Source organism: Podarcis melisellensis, assembly GCF_964234715.1.
Source record: "Podarcis melisellensis genome assembly, chromosome: 12".
In the NCBI taxonomy this organism is placed as follows: Eukaryota; Metazoa; Chordata; class Lepidosauria; order Squamata; family Lacertidae; genus Podarcis; species Podarcis melisellensis.
This window is the reverse complement of record NC_138544.1, coordinates 51115528-51137674: the sequence shown is the minus strand read 5'-3', so window position 1 is coordinate 51137674 and position 22147 is coordinate 51115528. Positions and strand designations below refer to the sequence as shown.

The 22147-nt window shown below is 45.1% G+C and overlaps 1 protein-coding gene across 10 annotated transcripts in view; it reads left to right on the top strand.

Annotated features, from left to right (window-relative positions):
* Positions 1-22147, top strand: part of LOC309381042 (sodium channel protein type 5 subunit alpha-like) — a 215660-nt gene that overhangs the window by 157870 nt on the left and 35643 nt on the right. For all 10 annotated transcript variants that reach the window (XM_081931409.1, XM_081931407.1, XM_081931408.1 and 7 more), the window contains 3 exons: positions 194-317; positions 7616-7770; positions 8310-8483. In XM_081931409.1, the coding sequence (XP_081787535.1) occupies positions 194-317; positions 7616-7770; positions 8310-8483 (453 nt within the window). The remainder of the gene's footprint in view (positions 1-193; positions 318-7615; positions 7771-8309; positions 8484-22147) is intronic.

Genomic DNA, 22147 nt, shown 5'->3' with positions numbered 1-22147 from the left:
ATGCTGCAACTCTTTTGCAATGGTCACTGTGTTGTATGAAAATGCATGAGCAAATCTTTTCTTCCTTTCATCCTCTCTCCAGCTGGCTGAATCATCCATTGCTGGCTCCTTCTTTAAAGCACAGCCACTTCCGTTAAGAGGAGACTGATTAATGTTCTTCCTCTCCTCACCTTTGCCCCTGTTTCTCCCCTAGAAGTTTGATGAAATCAGTCTGTCGGAAGGAAGCACAGTGGACCTGGCAATCCCGCCAGAGCTTCTGGAGCAGATGCCTGAGCTGGCAGAAGAGATGATGGAACCAGAAGACTGTTTCCCAGAACGTAAGGATGGGTTGCTTTCATTTCTTTTCCTGACTTTAAGCTAGAAATGCATTATAAGAACTGTCACAGCTTTCCTGGGCTATTCCACTCTAGGTTGAAGCTGGAGAATCACAGAAAAGAGGGCAGAAACTTGCTATCTGCTGCTGCCCCAGAGGGCAGGAGTAGATCTAAACTTGCAGGAAGCAGATCTAAACTTGCAGATCTAAACTTGTTGGTTGAACATTACATGAAAACTGATGATGGCAAGAGTAGTTTAATTATGGAACCAGTTACCTGGAAGAAGGAATCTGGGAGAAATTTGATTCCATTCACACTGAAAGATGAACTTAACTAATTTGTGCTTTCTCAAACAATATATGAAACAAAAAATCTCACATTAATGAAACCACCATCAAAGCACAGATCACACCTGTCTCCATTGACTAATCCACAGAAATCAAGGGTCCTGCAATCTCCAGCACCGCCATGGTGCAAAAAACATGCATCAAAGGCACAGATCCTTCAGGAGTCCCAGCGGCCCTTGGGATCCAGTAGGGTTGATGACCCCCAAACTAGGGGAAGGGAGAAGCTGTTGTGAGGCTGTCTTCTCCACCCACTGGTCCCCTGAAGCATATATATATATATATATATATATATATATGCAGGTTTTGGTGTCCTCGGGTGTCTTCCCGTGTAAAAGTTGGGATGTCTAGGCGACGTTTCGACGAGGTCTCACTCGTCATCTTCAAGGTCTCACTCGTCATCTTTGAAGATGACGAGTGAGACCTCGTCGAAACGTCGCCTAGACATCCCAACTTTTACACGGGAAGACACCCGAGGACACCAAAACCTGCATTCCTGTACCCGTGAAAATCTACGAAAGCATATATATATATATATATATATATATGCAGGTTTTGGTGTCCTCGGGTGTCTTCCCGTGTAAAAGTTGGGGTGTCTAGGCGACGTTTCGACGAGGTCTCACTCGTCATCTTCAGGCTGGTGCTTTCGGCTTCTTGTTACTGGAACAGAGCAGGATCTCAGTGTTTGAGTTCCTATAAATACTGTTGAGGGGGTGTGGTGTATAGCCTCCAATGTTCTGGGCAGAGAGGAAGTTCCCAGGCTAGTGTGCCTTTTCTTCTTTTGTTCCTTAATTACTTGAGGGATATCTTGAGTGATTTCTTGAGTGATATCCTGAGTACCACTTAGGTGGGTCATTAGGTGTGGATTAGTTGCTAAAGTCTTTGTGTCTTGACCTCTTGAACTTTGTGAAGAGTTTTTCTGAGAAGATGGCTGTACTGCACTTAGTTGTGCTCTGGCTTGGCTTCGTGTATAGGGGCGAGCTGTGGTTTTGTGGCCTGTGTCAGCCAGATCTGTGTAGGGATTGCAGGGGGGTGCAGCATCCGGAGGTGCCACCATGGTTTGGCTACTGGATGGTGTCTGTAATTTATCTGTGGAGAGGGTCTGGGTTTGGGTCTGGTGTGGTTGATTGGTGATGGCGTTCTGTGTGCCTCTGGATCTGGTGTCAGTTTTTGTGGGGAGGGCTAATTTCCAGATGTCTGGCAAGCGGGATGTGTCGTCACGCTTGTTCATGTTGTGAGGGTGTTTCTCTATCTCGATGGCTTCCATGATTATTCTCTTGTGGTGATGTTCCATGTTAAAGAGCAATTTGGAATCTGCAAAATTAATTTCGTGTCCTGTTTCTTTCATGTGTTGGAAAAGAGAGGAAGTTTTTTCTTCTTTTTTGACGGCATTCTTGTGTTCTGCGATACGTGCATTTATTCGTCTGTTTGTTTGTCCAATGTACGTGGCTGGGCAGACTTTGCAGGGTATTTCATAGACCCCTTGGTTTTCCAACTGGATTTTATCCTTGGGGTTTCTGAGGATATTGGCTATTTTTTGGTTGGTGCAAAAGGCTGTTTTGATATTGTGTTTATGGAGGATTTTGCTAATTTTATCTGTAGTGCCCTTGATATAAGGAAGGAGGGCCATGCCATTGTTTTCTTCTGTGTCTTGGTTTTTGGGGGGTGTTTCTTTTTGGATTAGCTTCGTAACCCTGTTTTGCTGGTATCCATTGGCAATTAACACATTTGAGAGATTCTGTAACTCAGTTGTCAAGTGGTCTTTGTCAGCCAGGCGTTTGGTTCTGGAGATGAGAGTCTTGGCTACGGAGTTTATTTGTGCAGGGTGGTGGTGTGATTGTGCATGTAAGTAACTCAAGATATCCCTCAAGTAATTAAGGAACAAAAGAAGAAAAGGCACACTAGCCTGGGAACTTCCTCTCTGCCCAGAACATTGGAGGCTATACACCACACCCCCTCAACAGTATTTATAGGAACTCAAACACTGAGATCCTGCTCTGTTCCAGTAACAAGAAGCCGAAAGCACCAGCCTGAAGATGACGAGTGAGACCTCGTCGAAACGTCGCCTAGACACCCCAACTTTTACACGGGAAGACACCCGAGGACACCAAAACCTGCATTCCTGTACCTGTGAAAATCTACGAAAGCATATATATATATATATATATATATATATATATATATATATATATATATTGTAACTGCCCCAGTTCCACCCTTGCTTCTCACCATTGGATTGCACCGAGCCAACTCACGCGTGTTTCCTGTAACCTTGAGCTGATTGCATCAGTCAAGATGCCTTTTTCACTCTTAAGATGAAAACATACCTGTGTTTGGTAAACACTCAACTCCACCTGCCACTGGAAAGACAGGGATGCAATGTAGATTTTTGCTGTCTAATTCTACAGTTAACAAATGCAATCACTTGACAGCCTTGAGTCTCTGTTGCAAGTGATTGTTCCATGAGGTTCTTCCTGATGTGTAGGAAGGTGGGGAGGGAGGGAGGAGTGGGAGAATAAGGTGAGCTAAACTGTCATATATCCACGAGCGTGCATATCCCAGAGGATTATTTAATTCAGAAACAAGCCTGCTTAGTGGGGATCAGATGGGGATAACTTGCAAGAAATGCAAGAGCCCCTACAGTCAGCAGAACGGCATTTTGGCATGTGAAGGATGATCAAATGAGGTAGTAGAAACCCTGCAGAGAAAGGGGATGTCTGTAGTTCCCAGGCATTTTCTTGGCAGCTCTGCTTAAATGCAACAGCCCAACATGAATTCACTGGTCAGAAAAGGGTGTGGTATGACGATGCAAGCATTCCAGTGTATGCAATTCTTCAGTTGTTTGTTTCTAGATGTCTCCTGTTTTTAGTACTTTTTTTTTAGTATAGCGTAATGCACAAAATAGGGACGCGGGTGGTGCTGTGGGTGAAACCACAGAGCCTAGGACTTGCCGAACAGAAGGTCGACGGTTCAAATCCCCGCGATGGGGTGAGCTCCCGTTGCTCAGTCCCTGCTCCTGCCAACCTAGCAGTTCGAAAACACATCAAAGTGCAAGTAGATAAATAGGTACTGCTCTGGCGGGAAGGTAAACGGCGTTTCCGTGCGCTGCTCTGGTTCACCAGAAGCGGCTTAGTCATGCTGGCCACATGACCCCGAAGCTGTACACTGGCTCCCTCGGCCAGTAAAGCGAGATGAGCACCGCAACCCCAGAGTCGGCCACAACTGGACCTAATGGTCAGGGGTCCCTTTACCTTTAATGCACAAAATAAATAGTTTAGTAAGACAATGACTTAAGCATTCCACCCTCTTCTTGGCTCCAGATCCATTTCAATCCAGCTGTGGCTCTGATTTTGGGAAGGGAACGGCCTCTGTAGGTGACCTGTGCCAGAAACTGGACAGGTGGAATACTTTTCTGTTGGTTGTGCTGGACCTCTCAGCCCCATGCCACTGAACAAGGCACACTTCTAGACCAGTTTCGTTCTAGACTTTTCTGGATGGCTTGTTCCAGATGGTGGTTCTCAGGTCTCCAGCACCTCTTTGGCGGTCACCATTGCCATTATAACAGAACAAGGGAGACATTCATGGTGAGCTCCAGCATGTGGATTCCTATTCCATACCTTAACAGTTGGCCTTTGCGGTCCTACATACCCCTACCTTGTTCCCCATGCTTAATATTTAGATGTAACCACTAGTGGAGGTGATTTGGGGTTTTGCGCCACCAGTTTGCAGATGACACCCAACTCTATCCCAGCTGTCCATCTCATTCAAGTGAGACTGTGGAAATCCAGAACCATCGGACTGGATGTGGGAAAACAAACAGCACCTTAATCCAGACCAGACAGAGGTGCTCTTGGTCAGTACATCAGAAGAGGGGTAGGTCTTCCCTTGAAAATGCAGGCACATGGCTTGGAGGAGAGAGGTACATTTGGACCTGGCTTTGAATTTTGGTGCTTTGCCCAGCTGAGGCTGGTGTGCAAAACACACCCATTTCGGGAGACTGCAGTTCTGGTCTCAGTGAAACATCTTTAGTTACACCACATCTGGATTAATGTAGTGTGCTCTAGATTTTGTGGCTGACTTTGAAAAGTACTCAGAAGCTGCAATTGGCCCAAAATGCTCTGGCCAGGGTGTTAACTGGGGCCGCATATAGGGAGGACACAACACACCCACCCCTTGAAGCAGCTGTATTTCAGCTTGTTTCTGTGGGTAATTGTGATGAGTCTTAAAGCCAGGCCAGCTCTGCCAGCTCTGGCCACAGTTAGCAAATGGATAATCAACTCCTTACACATAATTCCTAATCATTCTCTTCCTAGATGTTTAGAAGAGCCAGTGTGGGGTGGGTATTATGCTACAATTTGTGTTAATCTCCTTAAATGGAGATCCAGAACTTGTATTCTTTTCCACAATCCCACCAGAGATGTCTTTAAGTTCCTACCAGCTGGTATGCCCTCCAATGGTATGGTGATAGTGTAGAATTTATACAGGATAACCTCTGTGGTGTTAAGCACTACCTATGAACCATTTAAAATTCCATTTCTTAGTCTCTAACTGAGATTTACCTAAATGGGGATTTGTTCCATCCTGCCTGCCATTTCTATCCCTTCAATTTTAAACTCAAATCTTGCCTTCTGTACCATTCGCTTCTAATAGCAATAACTATGGTATAGTCTTGAAATTAAACCCATAGCATTACTATTACAGCGTTTCACCAACCCTTCAAACTCTGAAAGTTTATGTGTTGCCTCTTCTCTTTCCACCTTTGGTGGATCTGCCTCCACAGAAGCCATGGTACTTGTGTTTCTTCCAGTTTATCCCACCATGTTAAAAATCATGCAAATAATAGATTCCCTGAGCCCACCACCCTCTTAGTGTGATTTATGTGATAAAAGAGTGGATGGAAAGGCAATGGAATTAAAGGGGTTGGGACTAGAGCAAGTACGGCCACCTTCTAAGTCAACAGCAAAACAATCTGGAGAAAAGAGTGTGATATATGTGGGCTATTTTGGAATGATTGCTATTTTAAAAAAAAAACCGGCTACATATGGGCAGACTACGTGATAAGCATCACATCTCCTTTGGCCCTCTGCTCAAGGCTTAGAATATTTCTATTAAATGTACAATAAGTTGGCCATTTCTAGCCTTTAATTCATTTGCAGATGTTTTTCTCTGATTGAGCTTTCCTGAGCTGTGACAACCTGGAATTATCTTCCACTTGTAGCAGCAGTAAAAGCCTGCTGTTCTAGTATACACTACGCTCAGCTTGCATGCATGTACACAGACGGAGAGAGATTTTATTGTGATTTAAGTTAGGATTTTTGAATGAAAGCCTAGAGCTGGGTGGGGCGGGGGCTGGGGACCTGTCCACTATGAAAAGAAAATGACTGCATTCAATGGAAAGGACTTTAAATGTTCCCTATTGTGGGGGGAGGTGACAGTGTCTGTGTGAATGATAAGGATCGTTTAAATGGCGTCAAAAGCATTGACATCTCTGGAACACATTGCCCAACAGAGCTACAGGGATGCTGGCATTGTAAGTTAGATGTTATTCACCATTGAATATGTATAGGAAGGAGACAAAGCTGCTGCTCAGGGATGGGGAATCTATGGCCCTCCAGATGCCATTGGACTACAACTCCCATCATCCCTGACCGTTGGCCAAGCTGGCTGAGGCTGATTGGAGTTGGAGTCTATTAACATCTGAAGGGCCACAGGTTCCCCATCCCCGACTTAGCCAGTTGAGGAAGGCCTTTTCCCACAATGCCTTTCAATTCACCATTTTCATCATAGTAGAACTATTCTTTTCTGTATCTGTTTTTTGCAGAACCAAAGGCTATAAATTGGGTCATGTATTTCAATAAAAACCATAAAGGCTAAAATAGATAGTGTACATAATTCATTTTACCAAGACTATGGATAAGCACAGATTGTTGCTGTTTAGTCGTTTAGTCATGTCCGACTCTTTGTGACCCCATGGACCAGAGCACGCCAGGCACTCCTGTCTTCCACTGCCTCCTGCAGTTTGGTCAAACTCATGTTGGTAGCTCTGAGAACACTGTCCAACCATCTCATCCTCTGTCGTCCCCTTCTCCTTGTGCCCTCCATCTTTCCCGACATCAGGGTCTTTTCCAGGGAGTCTTCTCTTCTCATTAGGTGGTCAAAGTATTGGAGCCTCAGCTTCAGGATCCGTCCTCCCATTGAGCACTCAGGGCTGATTTCCTTCAGAATGGATAGGTTTGATCTTCTTGCAGTCCATGGGACTCTCAAGAGTCTTAATTATTTGTAAACTAGCCATGAGCCCGTTTCCTCCAGATTGCATCCCATTAATAGGCTCAATGTTACTAGGGGGTAAATTTTTGTTCAACACCAAGAGATAGACAGCAAGAGTGGTTTAACAATGGAAACACTTGCCTCAAGAAGTAGAAACCCATCTACTGGGGTTGCTCTAGCTCTTTCATTGAGTAGGGGGTTGGACCAGATGACCTGCAAGACCCCTTCCATCTGTGTGAGTCTATGAAAGTCTGTAATTAAGTGGAAGATGAACAGAAAGACGGAAATGAACTTCAGTAAACTGAAGGGACTGAAGACTGCATTCCTGCACAGTAGCACTCTGTACAAGATTAAGACATTTAATAATGTTGAGGCGAGTAAGGGGTGACATGGTAGAAGTGCCTAAAATTACATATGACATGGAAATAGTGGATAGAGAAAAGTTTTTATCCCTCTTTCGTTGCCCTAGAACTTATGCACATCCAGTGATTCTGAATGTTGTCAGAGTCAGGACAGATAAAAGTGAGCACATTGATAACAGGATGTTGAACTAGGTGGGCTATTGCACTAGGTGAACCATAGGCCTGATCCAGCAGGCCTTTCTTTTGTTTTTAAATTGGGACAAGGGAGAGCCTTCCGAGTAGCTCCTAGCATTAAGCAACTCTTTCTGGTCTTCCTTTATCATTTCAGCTTGTGTCCGATTCTTCCCGTGCTGTTCAGTAGACACCACAAAATTTCCTGGCAAGATTTGGTGGAGACTGAGGAAAACGTGCTACCAAATAGTTGAACACAGCTGGTTTGAAACTTTCATCATATTTATGATTCTCCTGAGCAGTGGAGCTCTGGTAAGATTAAAACTTGTTCTTTTCCCTTACTGCGTTAGACTTTTAAATATGTGTGGTTGTGTGTTGAGAGAAGACATGCCAGCGAAGCTTGCTTTACTTTGAGATTGGATATAAATTTCAGGCATTTATAATCCCCATCTCTAATAAGAAGCGAGCATTAATTAGACCCCTGAGTTCTTCTCTAGCTTGGGTTAAATCCAAGCCAGGGAAGAATTCCCGACATCTCTTGTTTAAAGGATCAATTGGCAGGTGATGGGAAACATCTCTGCCCAAGATCCTAGTGCAACACTGCATACACCCCTCCACACACACCAGGGTTGCAAATTATCATATTTCTTGCAGAACAAACAGTAGATTCATGAATTCATTGTTTGCCACCATATGGCTTCATTGGTCAATTCTGACAGGGTAATAATCAGTATAAATATTCAGTGGCATTTGGTCATTTATTCACAGAGCCTTTTATTAAAGAAAAAGAATTCCCCCAAAGACAACATCTGGAGAATGTAGCACTCTAATTCACCACTTTTTACTTCCAGGCATTTGAAGACATCTACCTCGACAAGAAAAAGAACATTAAAACCATGTTGGAATATGCTGACAAGATCTTCACTTACATCTTTGTTCTAGAGATGCTTCTGAAATGGGTAGCTTATGGCTTTAAGAAGTACTTCACCAATGCCTGGTGTTGGCTTGATTTCCTCATTGTAGATGTAAGTATTGTGTTTTTCTTCTGGGTCGGTTCATACAGCAATGTGGAATGAGTTCAGTTTTGAGCTACGTGAACACAGTTCACAGTCTGAATGTGGATTAAGTTACATTTGGGTCCTATGAAGGACAGCTTAAAATGCACTTGTGGCATTAGGCTTTTTTTTTTTAAAAAAAGTATAAAGTGAAATGATAGAATTTGCCATTCTTTTCACTGTAAAATGAAATCTATAGATGCAAGAGGTAAAGGGATCATTCAGTGGTGACATCTGAGCTGAGAGCCCTTAGCTCAGCTCCCATAGAAGAATACCAGACTGTGGGACAGTGATGATTTGTGATAGCAGTCCCCCTTCACCGCATTCACAAGAAACCATTCAAAGCTGATATTTCTGCCAAACTCAAAGTACGGGAATTTTAAAGGTATATGGTCACCTCATGCTTTAAGGATTCTCAGCAAGGTAAAAAACTTCCAGTTAGTAGAGGAGGGACAGTGTTGTACCAGACCTCTGAAGAGGGCATATGGAGCAATGGTTTCAAATTTGAGGGAGCTTATTTAGGCTGGTTCTTAGTAAATGCTTCCATCCTAACCATAAAGCTGGTTGGGTGATGAAACTCACCAGGGCAACTCTGTGGCAGGGAAGGTTGAGGTCAAAATAAACATCTTACATAATACCATACATTCAGTGACTTCCCTCCTTCCCCTTCCATGATCCATTTAATTTATCCACCATTGCTGCATATTTTACTATAGCCATTTTATTCAGTTCTCCTATCTTACATCACTCAAGTGTTTATTATACTGTTGAATTTACCTTAATGCTGCCTGTCTTTTCACAATTATTTCCCATATATTCAGCAAAGGTTTTCCACTCCTCTTTAAATACTTCTTCTTCTTGCTCTCTTATTCTTTATGTTAGACCATCTAGTTCCACATATTCTATCATCTTAAGTTGCTAATCCTCCTTAGTTGGGACCTCCCTCACTTTCCACTTTGGGGCTATCAAAACTTGGGCCGCTGTTGTTGCATACATAAATAAGTTTTCTGACACCTAGAAACCTCTGTCTGAATGATTCTTACCAAAAATGCCTCCGGTCTTTTGGGGAAGGTTGTTTTAAACATTTTTTTCATCTCATTATAAATCATTTCCCAATAGTCTTTAACCTTTTTTACGTGCCCACCACATATGAAGAAAGTTCCCTCCATTTCTTTACATTTCCAACACAAATCTGATTCTACTTTATACATCTTAGCCAGTCTTCTCAGGCAGAGATTTCTCCCACAAAAGGCCTTTAATCACTCTGGGGATTTTAAACCAAGGTTCTCCCAGTGTATTTTTTGGTACAAATGTTGCCTTTGTAACTCTGTTTCACGTGCCCTCCCCAGAATCCCTGACCAGAGCCTGGAGATTCTATGGACTCTGGGCACATCTAGAGATTCCATGATAGGTTAGGGGCCCAAGAGAATGGTATTGGGGGAAGAGCAGACATCCCTTAAAAGATCTCAAAGAGCAGGTGGGTCCCTTCCCCCAAGCAAGGGCTCCTCATTTTCACTCTTAGTTTGGTTCTTCTTTTTCCCAGCTTCTCTCCTCACTGTGTTCCCAACCGTTGCTGCTCCCACTGCTGTGGCTGTGACAAGGGTCCTGAAGGAATCAAGGCACAAACATTCCTTCTTCCCAACTGCCTGCCACTCATGCAGTTCACATGCTGCTTGGATATGTGGCCCTGGTAGCAGTGTGGCATTCCTTTTTCATGTTCCTTGCAAGTTCTTAGCTACCCAATCAGTCCTGCTGTCAGCACATGGCATTCTCCTTCAGCTGCCCGAGTCCCCTACATCCCATCAGGGCCCACTGCTGATGTTCGCCCTGGACCCCTTTTAAAATCAAACCCAGAAGATAAGGGCCAAGGACGAGACAAGACGATGCAGCAGTCACCTATTACAAGGCATGGCATTCTGCAGAAAACAGAACAGTGGAAACATTTGAGGCTGGCAGCCACTTCTTCCTGTAGTTGCAACTATACACGAGCACCCCAGCACTGCCTTGGGGGGCACTTAGCTTACTCTTTGCTCCAATCAATGCTCACAAAGTGTTAGACATTGTTCCTGTTATTAGGTAGAGGGTTGTTGAGCTATCTGAAGAATGGTGCCTTGCATACTGCACAGCTTTGCAATAGGGTGTGGGTCATTGGGGCTGCTGAGTTATAAACTGTTTCTGCAGCCATCACATTACTAAATTGGTTTTCATTGGTTTTATACCGTTGCATAATTTGTCACCAACCATGAAAAGCCTGGATTCTCTACCTCTCTCTTAATTCTAGTACCAGGAGCTGACCATCCAATGAAGGTGAAATGTGGGAGGTTTCAGATAGACAAAGGGAAGGACTTCTTTGCATAATGCGTTTAGTACTATGGGATTTGCCAGCACAAGCTGTGGTGATGGCCACAAGCTTCAATGGTTTTAAAAGGGACTAGACAGATTCCTGAAGGAATACTAGTTACGATAGTTGCATATAATCTTGCATGTCAGTGGTCTAAACCACTGAGCCTCTTGGGCTTGCTGATGAGACGTTCGGTGGTTCGAATCCCTGCAACGGGGTGAGCTCCCATTGCTCTGTCCCAGCTTCTGCCAACCTAGCAGTTTGAAAGCACACCAGTGCAAGTAGATAAATAGGTACCACTCCGGCGGGAAGGTAAACGGCGTTTCCGTGCGATCTGGTTTCCATCACGGTGTTCCATTGTGTCAGAAGTGGTTTAGTCATACTGGCCACATGACTTGTAAAGCTGTCTGTGGGCAAACGCCAGCTCTCTTGGCCTGAAGCAAGATGAGGGCCGCACCCCACAATCACCTTTGACTGGACTTAACTGTCCAGGGGTCCTTTACCTTTTCACCTTTGCCTCTGAACACCAGTTGCTGAGGAGCACTAGGGTGGACGGCGGTGGCACTCATGTCTTACTAGGGGGCTGCTTCCCACAGCAGTCTGCTTGGCCATTGTGGGAACAGGATGCTGGACTAGATAGGCCTTTGGTCTGATCTAGCAGGGCTTTTCTCATGTTCTTAGGTAGGTTTGCTTAGCAAATATTGGACAAGGCCCTTCTATAGGTCACACATCTCTCATTTCAGTAGGAAGGGGCTTATTTACACAATCCATGCCATTTGTAGATGCTGCAGACTATTTATGATGTCATTGTTACCTATACACACCATTTACGGACCAGGTATTCTCCAGACTCAACTGGTCAACATCTCCCTCCTGTGCAGATTTCTTCCATTGGGTACTGCCCAACTATTTCCTGCTCATTTATATTCTGCTGTGTCCTTAATATCTTATGTGGTACAAGTAATATTGTTCTCCTCCTTCCAGCCTCCCTATTAATACTTTAATTTACCTAAATTTGGAAACATGGGCACTCCTCCTTCTCACCTTTTGATACCGAGAACCACTTTATTGTGGACAGAGTTCCTTTAAAAAAATAAATAAATTCTGAGCAGCATACAAGATCACACTTAGCACTTGTGGCTTTTCAAGTGTTGAGAGTAGTGCTTAGATGAAATGTGAACACTAATGCATGAGGAGACGTTTCAGTGATTTGAGTAGAATGGAGAAAGAAATTCAGTGAGGTGGAGCTACCTTCTGGCTCCAACAGAGTCCCCTTTTAGTGGTTGTTGCCTGGGGCTGAGAAATTTTTTTACTTAAAAGTCAAACTAAACACAAGGTGGGCATTCTGTCCTCTACTATGGAGAGGGACCGATTTGCATTGGGGCCACAGTGCAGAGGGAGGGAGGATCTAACACACTGCTTGCACCGATTCCCTGATTTCAATAGCTTCCCCTCCCCAAACCTGCAAACAGTGGTGGATGAAGCATGAAGGCTTAAGTGTCTATGACCATTAAATGTTCCCTTCTGCAGTTTTTTGCCTCTCTCTCTCTCTCTCTCTCTCTCTCTCTCTCTCTCTCTCTCTCTCTTTGAAAGCTGGCAATTCGATTTGGGGCTATTGCATAGTGGCAAATAGTTAGATTCCCTTTTCCACAAGCCCTGTTAAAATTGTTGGGGCCATGTGGCTGCTTTTTGTAAAAGCAAAAAAAAGAGAGAGAGAGTTCAAATGAAGGAACTTTTCCATCATGTGCGGTTTTACCCTGAAATCTAAAAACAAGATCAGCAACTTAAAAGGGCAGGAAATCCAATTGGTTTTTAAAGCCAGTGCTTGGGGCCCTTCCTCCCCCTGCTCCCTCACCCACTACTTACCCAGCTCTGTGGCAAGTCTTTGACACTGATTTCTACATGTGGCGCAGTAAAAACCATTTCATCATTGTGGATTATTGAAGCAGATTCTCGCTTGCTCCCATAATCCATCAACTAAAGACTATTTTTGTCCAGTAGAGAATCCCTGAAGGATGATCTCCGATAATGGGCTCCAATGTATCTCAAAGCAATGTGCCTCTTCCGCAAAAAAGCAAAAGAACCCAAACTTGAAAAAGCTGTGTAAAAAAACGCATATTATCTGAGCAGCCCATGCACCAAACCCAGCAAAACCAAGTGTGAGATAAAACAAAGCAATTTCTGACAACAGGCGTTCCATCACTTTCTTCTGACCACCTTGCCCAAAGTCAGCTCTCTTGCTGAGTGCCTTTATTTCATATTCCTGGAATTGGGCTTGTAAATAGGTTGCTGAGCAAGAATATGTCATGTCACCGCATCTTTTCAAAAGGCGACTTCAAACATTAGCACCATTATCATAATAGTCCATTGCACTTCAGAAAGTTTTGCCTAGTAACTTGGGCTCTGGCTTTTCATAGTCTCATTTCCTTCTTCTCTCACGTGTTCCACCCTTAATCTTTCCATGCTAGCTGCCAAACGTCAGGTGCACTTCCCAATTTTCTTTCAAATATGCCAGTTCTCCCTCAGTCGAAAATCACAGTGGAGGGCTGCAGACTTGAAACATTTGCTCCCAGGCATGGATTTGCTTCCGTTCCCACACTCTACTCAGACATCTCATGTGATTTATACTAATCACACCAGCAGCATCAGCTGCATAAAAATCCTAACAACATGCATTGTGTTGCACTGTATGATACTAAAGTTACCACAGCCAATACTCTTGTTACTTCCACCTACTCAAATTTAACTTTCCTCTGTTCTCCCCTGCAGCCTCCCCCACCTCTCAATCTGATCCAGAGGGTTGGAGGATTCTGCAGAACAAAATTAAAGTTTGCACAGGGAGAAGAAGGGAAAATCTCATTGTGCTAATAAAAGTTTGCACACACAGCGTTGGACAACCCTTGTAGCTGTAAGCCCTGATCACCTGCCACCTTTTTTTTAAGGTGTGCATCAAAAGTTTTTCACATGTGCACCTGTGAATGTGATAAACAGGGTGCTTCAAAAACACATGTACAGTGGTACCTCGCAAGACGAATGCCTCAGAAGATGAAAAATTCGCAAGACGAAAGAGTTTTTCGTTTTTTGAGTTGCTTCGCAAGACGAATTTCCCTATGGGCTTGCTTTGCAAGATGAAACGTCTTGCGAGTTTGTTTCCTTTTTCTTAAAACCGTTAATACCAGGGTGCATCCGTGCTTCGCAAGACGAAAAATCCGCAAGACGAAGAAACTCGCAGAACGAATTAATTTCGTCTTGCGAGGTACCACTGTATCATACAAGTCCGTTATTAGGAGAGCCATGGTCAGCTTTGATCCCCTGTTGAAGGCACGGAGAACTACCACTGCTGCTTTGGTGGAGCTGTAACTGGGCCAACGATGCTGATTCTGCTCTTCCATGTGGACTGGTGTCAGTCAGCATGGTGTTGCCACCCAGGTTGTGTATTTACTGCAAGTGCTTGGTGAAACCCAGTCAATGATCTTCCACTTCATCTGTAATCAGCCCTAGGCAGAGGAAACACTCAGTGGTCCCATCAGTGTGGGGCAGTGGTTCTGGGTCATGAATGGTTCTAGAACAACAATGTGGCTCTAGAGGAGAAGTGGGGAACTAGATCTGTCCAGACCACTCTAATAGTTGGATGGGCCTGTTCACCTGTCAATCACCTGACATTCTGTGACACCAGGTGAGTCAAAGGTCAAGGTGTGGCTGCAAAGGAGGGTTCTTCTTTCACAGCCCCATCTCTTCCTTCACATCCCTGGCTTGCCTATGGATTATTCCTTTGTAGCCCAAAGTCACCACTTTCCACAGGATGGCAGAAAGAGGCACCAAATCCAAAAAGTGCAGACTTTTGGCTGCAGAGTAAGGCTCAGGAGCGGACGTTGTGGGCTCATGATTTGCAGCTGCAGCTAGAATTCAAGCCAGGGATGCAAATAAAGATTCTTTTTTGAACTTTCCCTTGCCCTACAAAATACGAAGTCCGCCCCAGGAAAGGTGGCCGTGGTTTGCTCAAAGTGAAATTTCTGAGGCCTGGAGGGCCTAGCTAGTTTCCTCATAGCTGTTCTAGAGCAACAGTGTTTCTAGGGCACAACTCTGCATGCACATCATTTGTCACAGGCAGCAAAGCTCTTCCCTCTCTTTGTGTTTGTGGAGGATGTGTGCGTGTGTGTGTGTGAATGCTCTACCGCTTTCTCAAATGGTTTCCTGGAAAGCTATGCCTCTTCCAGGATTTCCCCATTAAGTGTAGAATGTCTGGCTGCAATACAAGTTTAACAAAATGCACACACGTCTGGGCCAAAAGAGAGAGAGAAAGAGAGAGTCTTCTATACAACGCTTGAGTGGCTAGCAGGTTAACAACATCTCATTCAAGAATTAGACTGAGTGCCAGCCTTCTGCCAAATCAGCTTGAAAAAGAAGTTGCCGTATGGAGTAGATGCATTGATGTCTCCTAATGACTTTTAATTGTTTTCTGGATTTCTTTCCCCTGTTGATTAGCAAGATGGAGGTTTGTGTTGCCTTGGCAGTAATTGCGCAATCTGCTGTAATCAGTTGTTCCCAAACAGCCACCACCAGACTCAAATCGTATGTTGTTGTTTCTAAAAGTCTTTTATGCGAAGGTAGTGGATTTCCAGTGCATTTTTGTTATAAGAGAAACAGCAGATTGCTTCAAGAACAATGTGGCACTGGGTCTAGCAATAACAATGGTGCCAACTTGCTAAAGGAGAAGCCTTTAGCAAGTTAAGGAAGCCCACGGAGTTTGTCTAAACGTATAGCCTTTTTTTGCCTTCCTTCTCAGTTGATGTTAGGGCTGATGTGTGGCCACCACAAAAAACCTCAGCGATCAGACATGTCCTCGCAAACGTTTAACAATTCAAAATGTTACAGATAGGTAGCCGTGTTGGTCTGCCATAGTCAAAACAAAAAATTTTTCCCTTCCAGTAGCACCTTAAAGACCAACTAAGTTAGTTCTTGGTATGAGCTTTCGTGTGCATGCACACTTCTTCAGATTCAAAATGTGTGATGATGTGACATGGTAAAAAACCAGTGTATTGATTTGGCCCCCAGTGAACTTTATTGGCTGTTACTTGGAGGGATGGGGAAATGTATCATTCAACAATGCCAAAAACAAAACAAAAAACCATTGGCTTATAGTGAGTGAGTGAGTGAGTGAGTGTGTAGCTTGGAATTGGAAGATAACCCACCACCCACCATCTCTTAATTAACACACAACTAGCATTGCTAAAAGAGGTGAAATAAAATGTGCAGGAATCCTACTGGTAAATAAAACATGCTATTTATTTATAGTTGCTTCATATGCACCAGGATGGCTTTGGAGTCTGAGCCTAAATCATGTGAGGTACAGTGGTGCCCCGCAAGACGAATGCCTCGCAAGACGAAAAACCCGCAAGACGAAAGGGTTTTTCGGTTTTTGCGTTGCTTCGCTAGACGATTTTCCCTATGGGCTTGCTTCGCAAGACGAAAGCCCATAGGGAAATCTCCGGGGACCTCTTTTAAATGCTGGCGGTGGGGAGCAAAGCCTTCCCCCCCCTCCGGACTTCAGAAAAGGTCCAGGAAGGCCGGCGGGGGCGAAAGGCTTTGCTCCCCACCGCCAGCATTTTAAAAGCGGTCCGGGATAGCAGGGAAGCGCTTCCCGCTATCCCGGACGGCTTTTGAAGGCAGGCGGGGGGAGCAAAGACTTTTGCCCCCCGCCAGCCTTCAGAAGAGGTCCTGGACCTCTTCTGAAGGCTGGCGGGGAGCAAAGGTCTTTGCTCCCCCCTGCCTGCCTTCCCGGGAGAGCGGAAAACACAGCGCTGCCTTCCCGCTTTCCGCGGAAGGCAGGCAGGGGGGGACAAAGACTTTTGCCCCCGCCCGCCTTCGGAAGAGGTCCAGGACCTCTTCCGAAGGCGGGCGGGGGGCAAAAGTCTTTGTCCCCCCCTGCCTGCCTTCCCGGGGGCTTTTAAATCGCCCCGGGACTGTCCAGGGCGATTTAAAAGCCCCCAGACAGCTTTTGAAGGCAGGCGGGGGGGAGCAAAGACTTTCGCCCCCCGCCGGCCTTCAGAAGAGGTCGAGGGACAAACTGTCCCCGGACCTGGTCTGAAGGCGGTTTCCATAGGAATGCATGAATTGATTTTTAATGCATTCCTATGGGAAACCGTGCTTCGCAAGACGAAAAACTCGCAAGACGAAAAGACTTGCGGAACGAATTAATTTCGTCTTGCGAGGCACCACTGTACTTTCATGGCTGCCTTGTGCAGGATGAGAGAGTGAGAGCGTGCAGGAGGAAGGGGCAGAGCTTGGGTGTTTAGTGGGAAACCTCAAAGTGTGTTTCCCCTGACTATCTCTTCGTCTCTACTGACCGGAGGAATGCAAGCAGCCATGTCACATGTTTTAACCTCTGTCATCCGCCTATCTGTTTATTAAGTTAAACACATGTATAAACCATTTGATGTTTTAAAATTCTCTTAAGCACTGCGTAATATAAAAATAGGCAACTTAATTAAAACAAAAATACAGCATAGAATGGTAATATAAAAGCATATGAAAACCAAATAAAACAGGAATTTAAGCACCCAAAGCAGACTCAGGGAACACCTGGAGCAAAGGAAGACTTTGGTAATATGGTGCCCTGAGCGAAGACAAGATTTGGCACCCCACTAACTTTGGGCAAGGTAAAGGATTAAGGGACCCCTGACCATTAGCTCCAGTCATGACCGACTCTGGGGTTGTGGCGCTCATCTCGCTCTATAGGCTGAGGGAGCCAGTGTACAGCTTCCGGGTCATGTGGCCAGCATGACTAAGCTGCTTCTGGCGAACCAGAGCAGTGCACGGAAACACTGTTTACCTTCCCGCCGGAGCGGTACCTATTTATCTACTTGCACTTTGACGTGCTTTCAAACTGCTAGGTTGGCAGGAGCAGGGACCGAGCAACGGGAGCTCACCCCGACACGGGGATTCGAACTGCCGACCTTCTGATCGGCAAGCCCTAGGCTCTGTGGTTTAACCCACAGCACCACCCACGTCCCCCAACTTTGGGTAGGTACCTGTAAAAATATAGATTTATTAATATTATTACCTTGTGCCTCCTCGGCTCAGCGCCCTGTGCAGAAGAACCACCTGCTCTGCTCTAAATCCAGCACTGCCTGGGCAAAAGGGCTAGGTATATTGCTTTACAAGATACCTGAAGCAACTGATAGCAGAAGGAACGGCACTCCACAGTACAGAGGGAGTAGCAGGAAATGCCCATTTCCACACCACCGCCCTATGATATTCTTTAGGGCGGTGACACGAGCTGAATTTCCCCAGGTGATCCCATTGATCTTTCAGGTCTTTACAGGGGCAAGTGGTCTTTCTGACATTTATTTGAAAGCATTATGAGTCAAGTTTTCTACAGTCGTACTCAAAGTGACCTGTGAGCAAAAGAGCAAAAAAAACACACACAAAAAACCACACCACTGAACAATTAAAATAAATAAATAAATAAAACAGCAACCAGTTACAGGTGCAAGCATCATTAAAAGCAAGCAAGCGAGAACAACAGCAACTAGAAAAGCATAAAATGGTAAAAACAGGGAAATAAGTCTCATTGAATGAAAAGAAGTTTTAATTTGGTTCCTAGGTATCTTTTTTATTTATTTATTGCATCCATGAGACACTTCGTGAAATAAATTCGCTAGGCATTGTTGACGTAAAAACGTAATAACATAATTGCACTGTGGTACGGAAGTAAACGTAAGAGATTCCCAGCATAAAAGCCCAAATACCTGTACAATAAAGCAGTATACATCACATTAATGAAGGCTTCTCCTGAATCTATTTATGAGAGGGTATTCTAAGAATGAGGCCCTACCACTATAAGCATCCCCTCCCCAAGAGCTGCCTCGTGGGACATCTTCAGAAGAAAAGGCTCAGGAGTAAAACCTTGTCAAATCCAGCGGGGAGTCCCTAAGGCAGTTGGATGGCGCCTTGCATGTCTCCTTCTTGCAACTCCTGCAGCTAAGCTGGCTCCAAACATCTCGCTCTGCTTTCCTTTGGACCACATCAGTGAGGCCAAGAGGAAGGTCTTGTTAGATAGATAGATAATTTATTACGGTCGGAGCCCAGCTTATAAAACACACTTGGGGGTACAATCCCAGAAGGAAAGCAAACATTTAAAACAATGTACAACAAAAAATTTAAAATTTATAAATGTGATAAGTGTATAGACACTTAAAACTTTAAGATAAGCTACCACAGAGAGATGACCCAGAGTCACCCAAGGAACCGAGTTTGGGGATTTTCTTAACAAACTACAGATCTGTACACAGAATCTGGTGGCCATCCGGGTTGTCTTATGATCTTTGTCTAACAGGAAATGGTCAAATTTTTGCTTTTCTGGGAGGTCAGTGAGCCTCACCAGCAGGGGATCAATGGTCTCTTCATAAAAGGAACATCTAAAGAACAAGTGCTCTGGGCTTCCTATATCCCCCAATGAACAGGCACAAAGTCTCTGAGCATATGGGGCTTTTTTTAAAGGACCCTTCCAGGACAGGCGAGGGCAGAGCCGAGCTTCTGGCGACTGTAAAAGCCCTTCTTGCATTTTTGGATACGAGAAAGAAGAGATATGCTGCCGGTGCGGCTATATATCTCTCAATTTCTCCAATTTTATAGTCGGGGCACCTTGAGCAGTCCTGTTGTCTCTCGGTGATGGTCTAGTTGTCTGGGCAGCCCAGGACCTCCATAAATACTGCCCAGGCTTGTGCCCTGAGGAAGGGGCTGATGCAGTGGTTTGACTTCACCCCCAAAGGCACACTCCATTGTTGCTCAAGAGAGATGGATGCCAACCACAACAAAACGCAAATAATAGGGGAAAGTTCACACATGCCTACAGTTTGTCATAGGTGGAGGAATAGGGTATGTGAGAGTGAGAGAGAAGAGAGAAGAGAAGGCCCACTGAATGTCCAGAAACATCCCACACCATTTGGTGGGTAACAAACAATATATGTATGATATAATCTGGAAGCAGGAAGAATACAGTGAATAATGTTGCGTCTCTCAGTCAGACAATGCAGCTTTGCTACCAAAAGAGCAAATTCACAGTCAGTGACACTAAAAGAAGCATTTTACTAATTAGCCTCCAGGCAGTACATGTTTCCTGCCAAGAAGTTGTTAACACCAGGTGATTCAACGGAATCTGAAACTACTCTAGAAAGTGCTTAGTTTCAACATTTACATACTTAGCTCCGTTCCCTGTCACAGCTGATTAGTAATAGTATTGTTTGGTCTACTTTGCTAATGATTCTTGATCTGCATATTTTCAGTCGATTCAGAGAGATTTTGGTAAGCATTAGAATCTGTGCTTGCAGTGCTTCCGCAGGATTTAATTGCCTGGGGCTCACTTTGTATTTTAATTGAAGGCCCATCACTGCCTCCATCCTCAACACCAAATAGGGGGAAGGCAGATGGCTATTATTTTTTTATTATTACTACTATTAAATTTATTACACACCCTTCACTAGCAGTTCCCAGGGCGGGTTACAACAATGAAACATTAAAAACAGTCAAAACAATTTACAGTCACAGGAATAGGGTGGGCCCTTCAGGTGTCAAAGGCAGGGTGAAGAGGGATGCCTTAAGCATCCACTAAAAGTTAGATGTACCTCTTTGAAGAGGGAATTTTGCAGCTGTGGGCCTGCCATGGAGAAGGCCACCACCACTGTGAACTTCTGAGGATGGTGGAGCTACCAAGAGGGCCTCCTCAGCTGATCTTGACACCCTGAGTACAGTCGTACCTTGGAAGTCAAATGGAATCCGTTCCAGAAGTCCATTCGACTTCCAAAACGTTCAGAAACCAAAGCACGGAAGCTCCTGCAGCCAATCAGAAGCTGCAGAAGCCCTGTCGAACTTTCGGCTTCCAAAAATAGTTCGCAGACCCAGAACAGTCACTTCCAGGTTTGCGGCGTTTGGGAGCCGAAACGTTCGAGAAATAAGCTGTTCAAAAACCAAGGTACGACTGTACATATTTGTAGTACAGTATGTTATAGAAAAAAGGGACGCGGGTGGTGCTGTGGGTAAAACCTCAGCACCTAGGACTTGCTGATCGCATGGTCGGCGGTTCGAATCCCCGCGGCAGGGTGAGCTCCCGTCGTTCGGTCCCAGCTCCTGCCCACCTAGCAGTTCGAAAGCACCCTTAAGTGCAAGTAGATAAATAGGTACTGCTTTATAGCGGGAAGGTAAACGGCGTTTCCGTGTGCTGCTCTGGTGCCGGTTCGCCAGAGCAGCTTCGTCACGCTGGCCACGTGCCCCGGAAGTGTCTGTGGACAGCGCTGGCTCCCGGCCTCTAGAGTGAGATGAGCACAGAACCCTAGAGCCTGTCAAGACTGGCCCATACGGGCAGGGGTCCCTTTACCTTTACCTTTATGTTATAGAAAACCGATTCCAATAGAAGGCCTTATGATGGAGGAGACACATAGGCAAAAGATGGATGTGGAGGGAAAGTTGAAGGAGGGAAATGCTCAGCCCCTGAGGTTCCACAGACTGTGCTTCCATGGCTCTCTAGGGCCACATCCACACCTTCCATTGAAATCACATGGCTTCCCGCAAAGGATCCTGTGAATGTTAGTGTGTTAAGGGTCCTGGAGATCATAGCTCTGAAAGGGGGTAAACTAGAGTCCCCTTGATTCGGGGGGGGGGGGGAATCTGCTTTAAATGCTGTTTAAAAGTACAGGGGTGGACCTAGGTCTATGACCTGAGCTGTCGCTTCCGATGGCTCTCCCAGGAACAATGTTCCAATTTCTGCATCTTCCCTTGGACGCAGATCTGAACGAACAGGGGACGGTCAATAATTGCCGACAAACAGAGCCCTGATGGAAATGCTCTGGTTTGTCCGGATGCCAAAAGGTATTGAGTTTTTGCTTGAGTGGATACCCAGCAACCGGTTTCCCCCAAAGCTTAACATTAAGTCACCAGCCGTGATGAGCTAAAAATGTCCGCAGCCAATGAGAGTATGAAACAGGTGGGGCCAGGATATCTTTAAACGCTGAGGATTACGGGAGGGCTCAGTGCGGAAGAAGCGAGGGTAAGGGGGGCTGAGGACAGCCTGCATATCTTTGGCCTGAATTTGCCTTGCGTGCCCTCTTCTCCGAGGCTGGGTGTCACATAATGCCACATATCTGCAGCCATACCCCTGGGATAAATGCTAGGAAGTCTTTAATGATGTTTGAGCTTATCTTTCACTTGGCTCCGAACTGAAATGAACGAGGGTCTGGAACAACAACAACAACATGGCCTACTCATTATTTATGTTCTACGCCACTGTTCACCAACC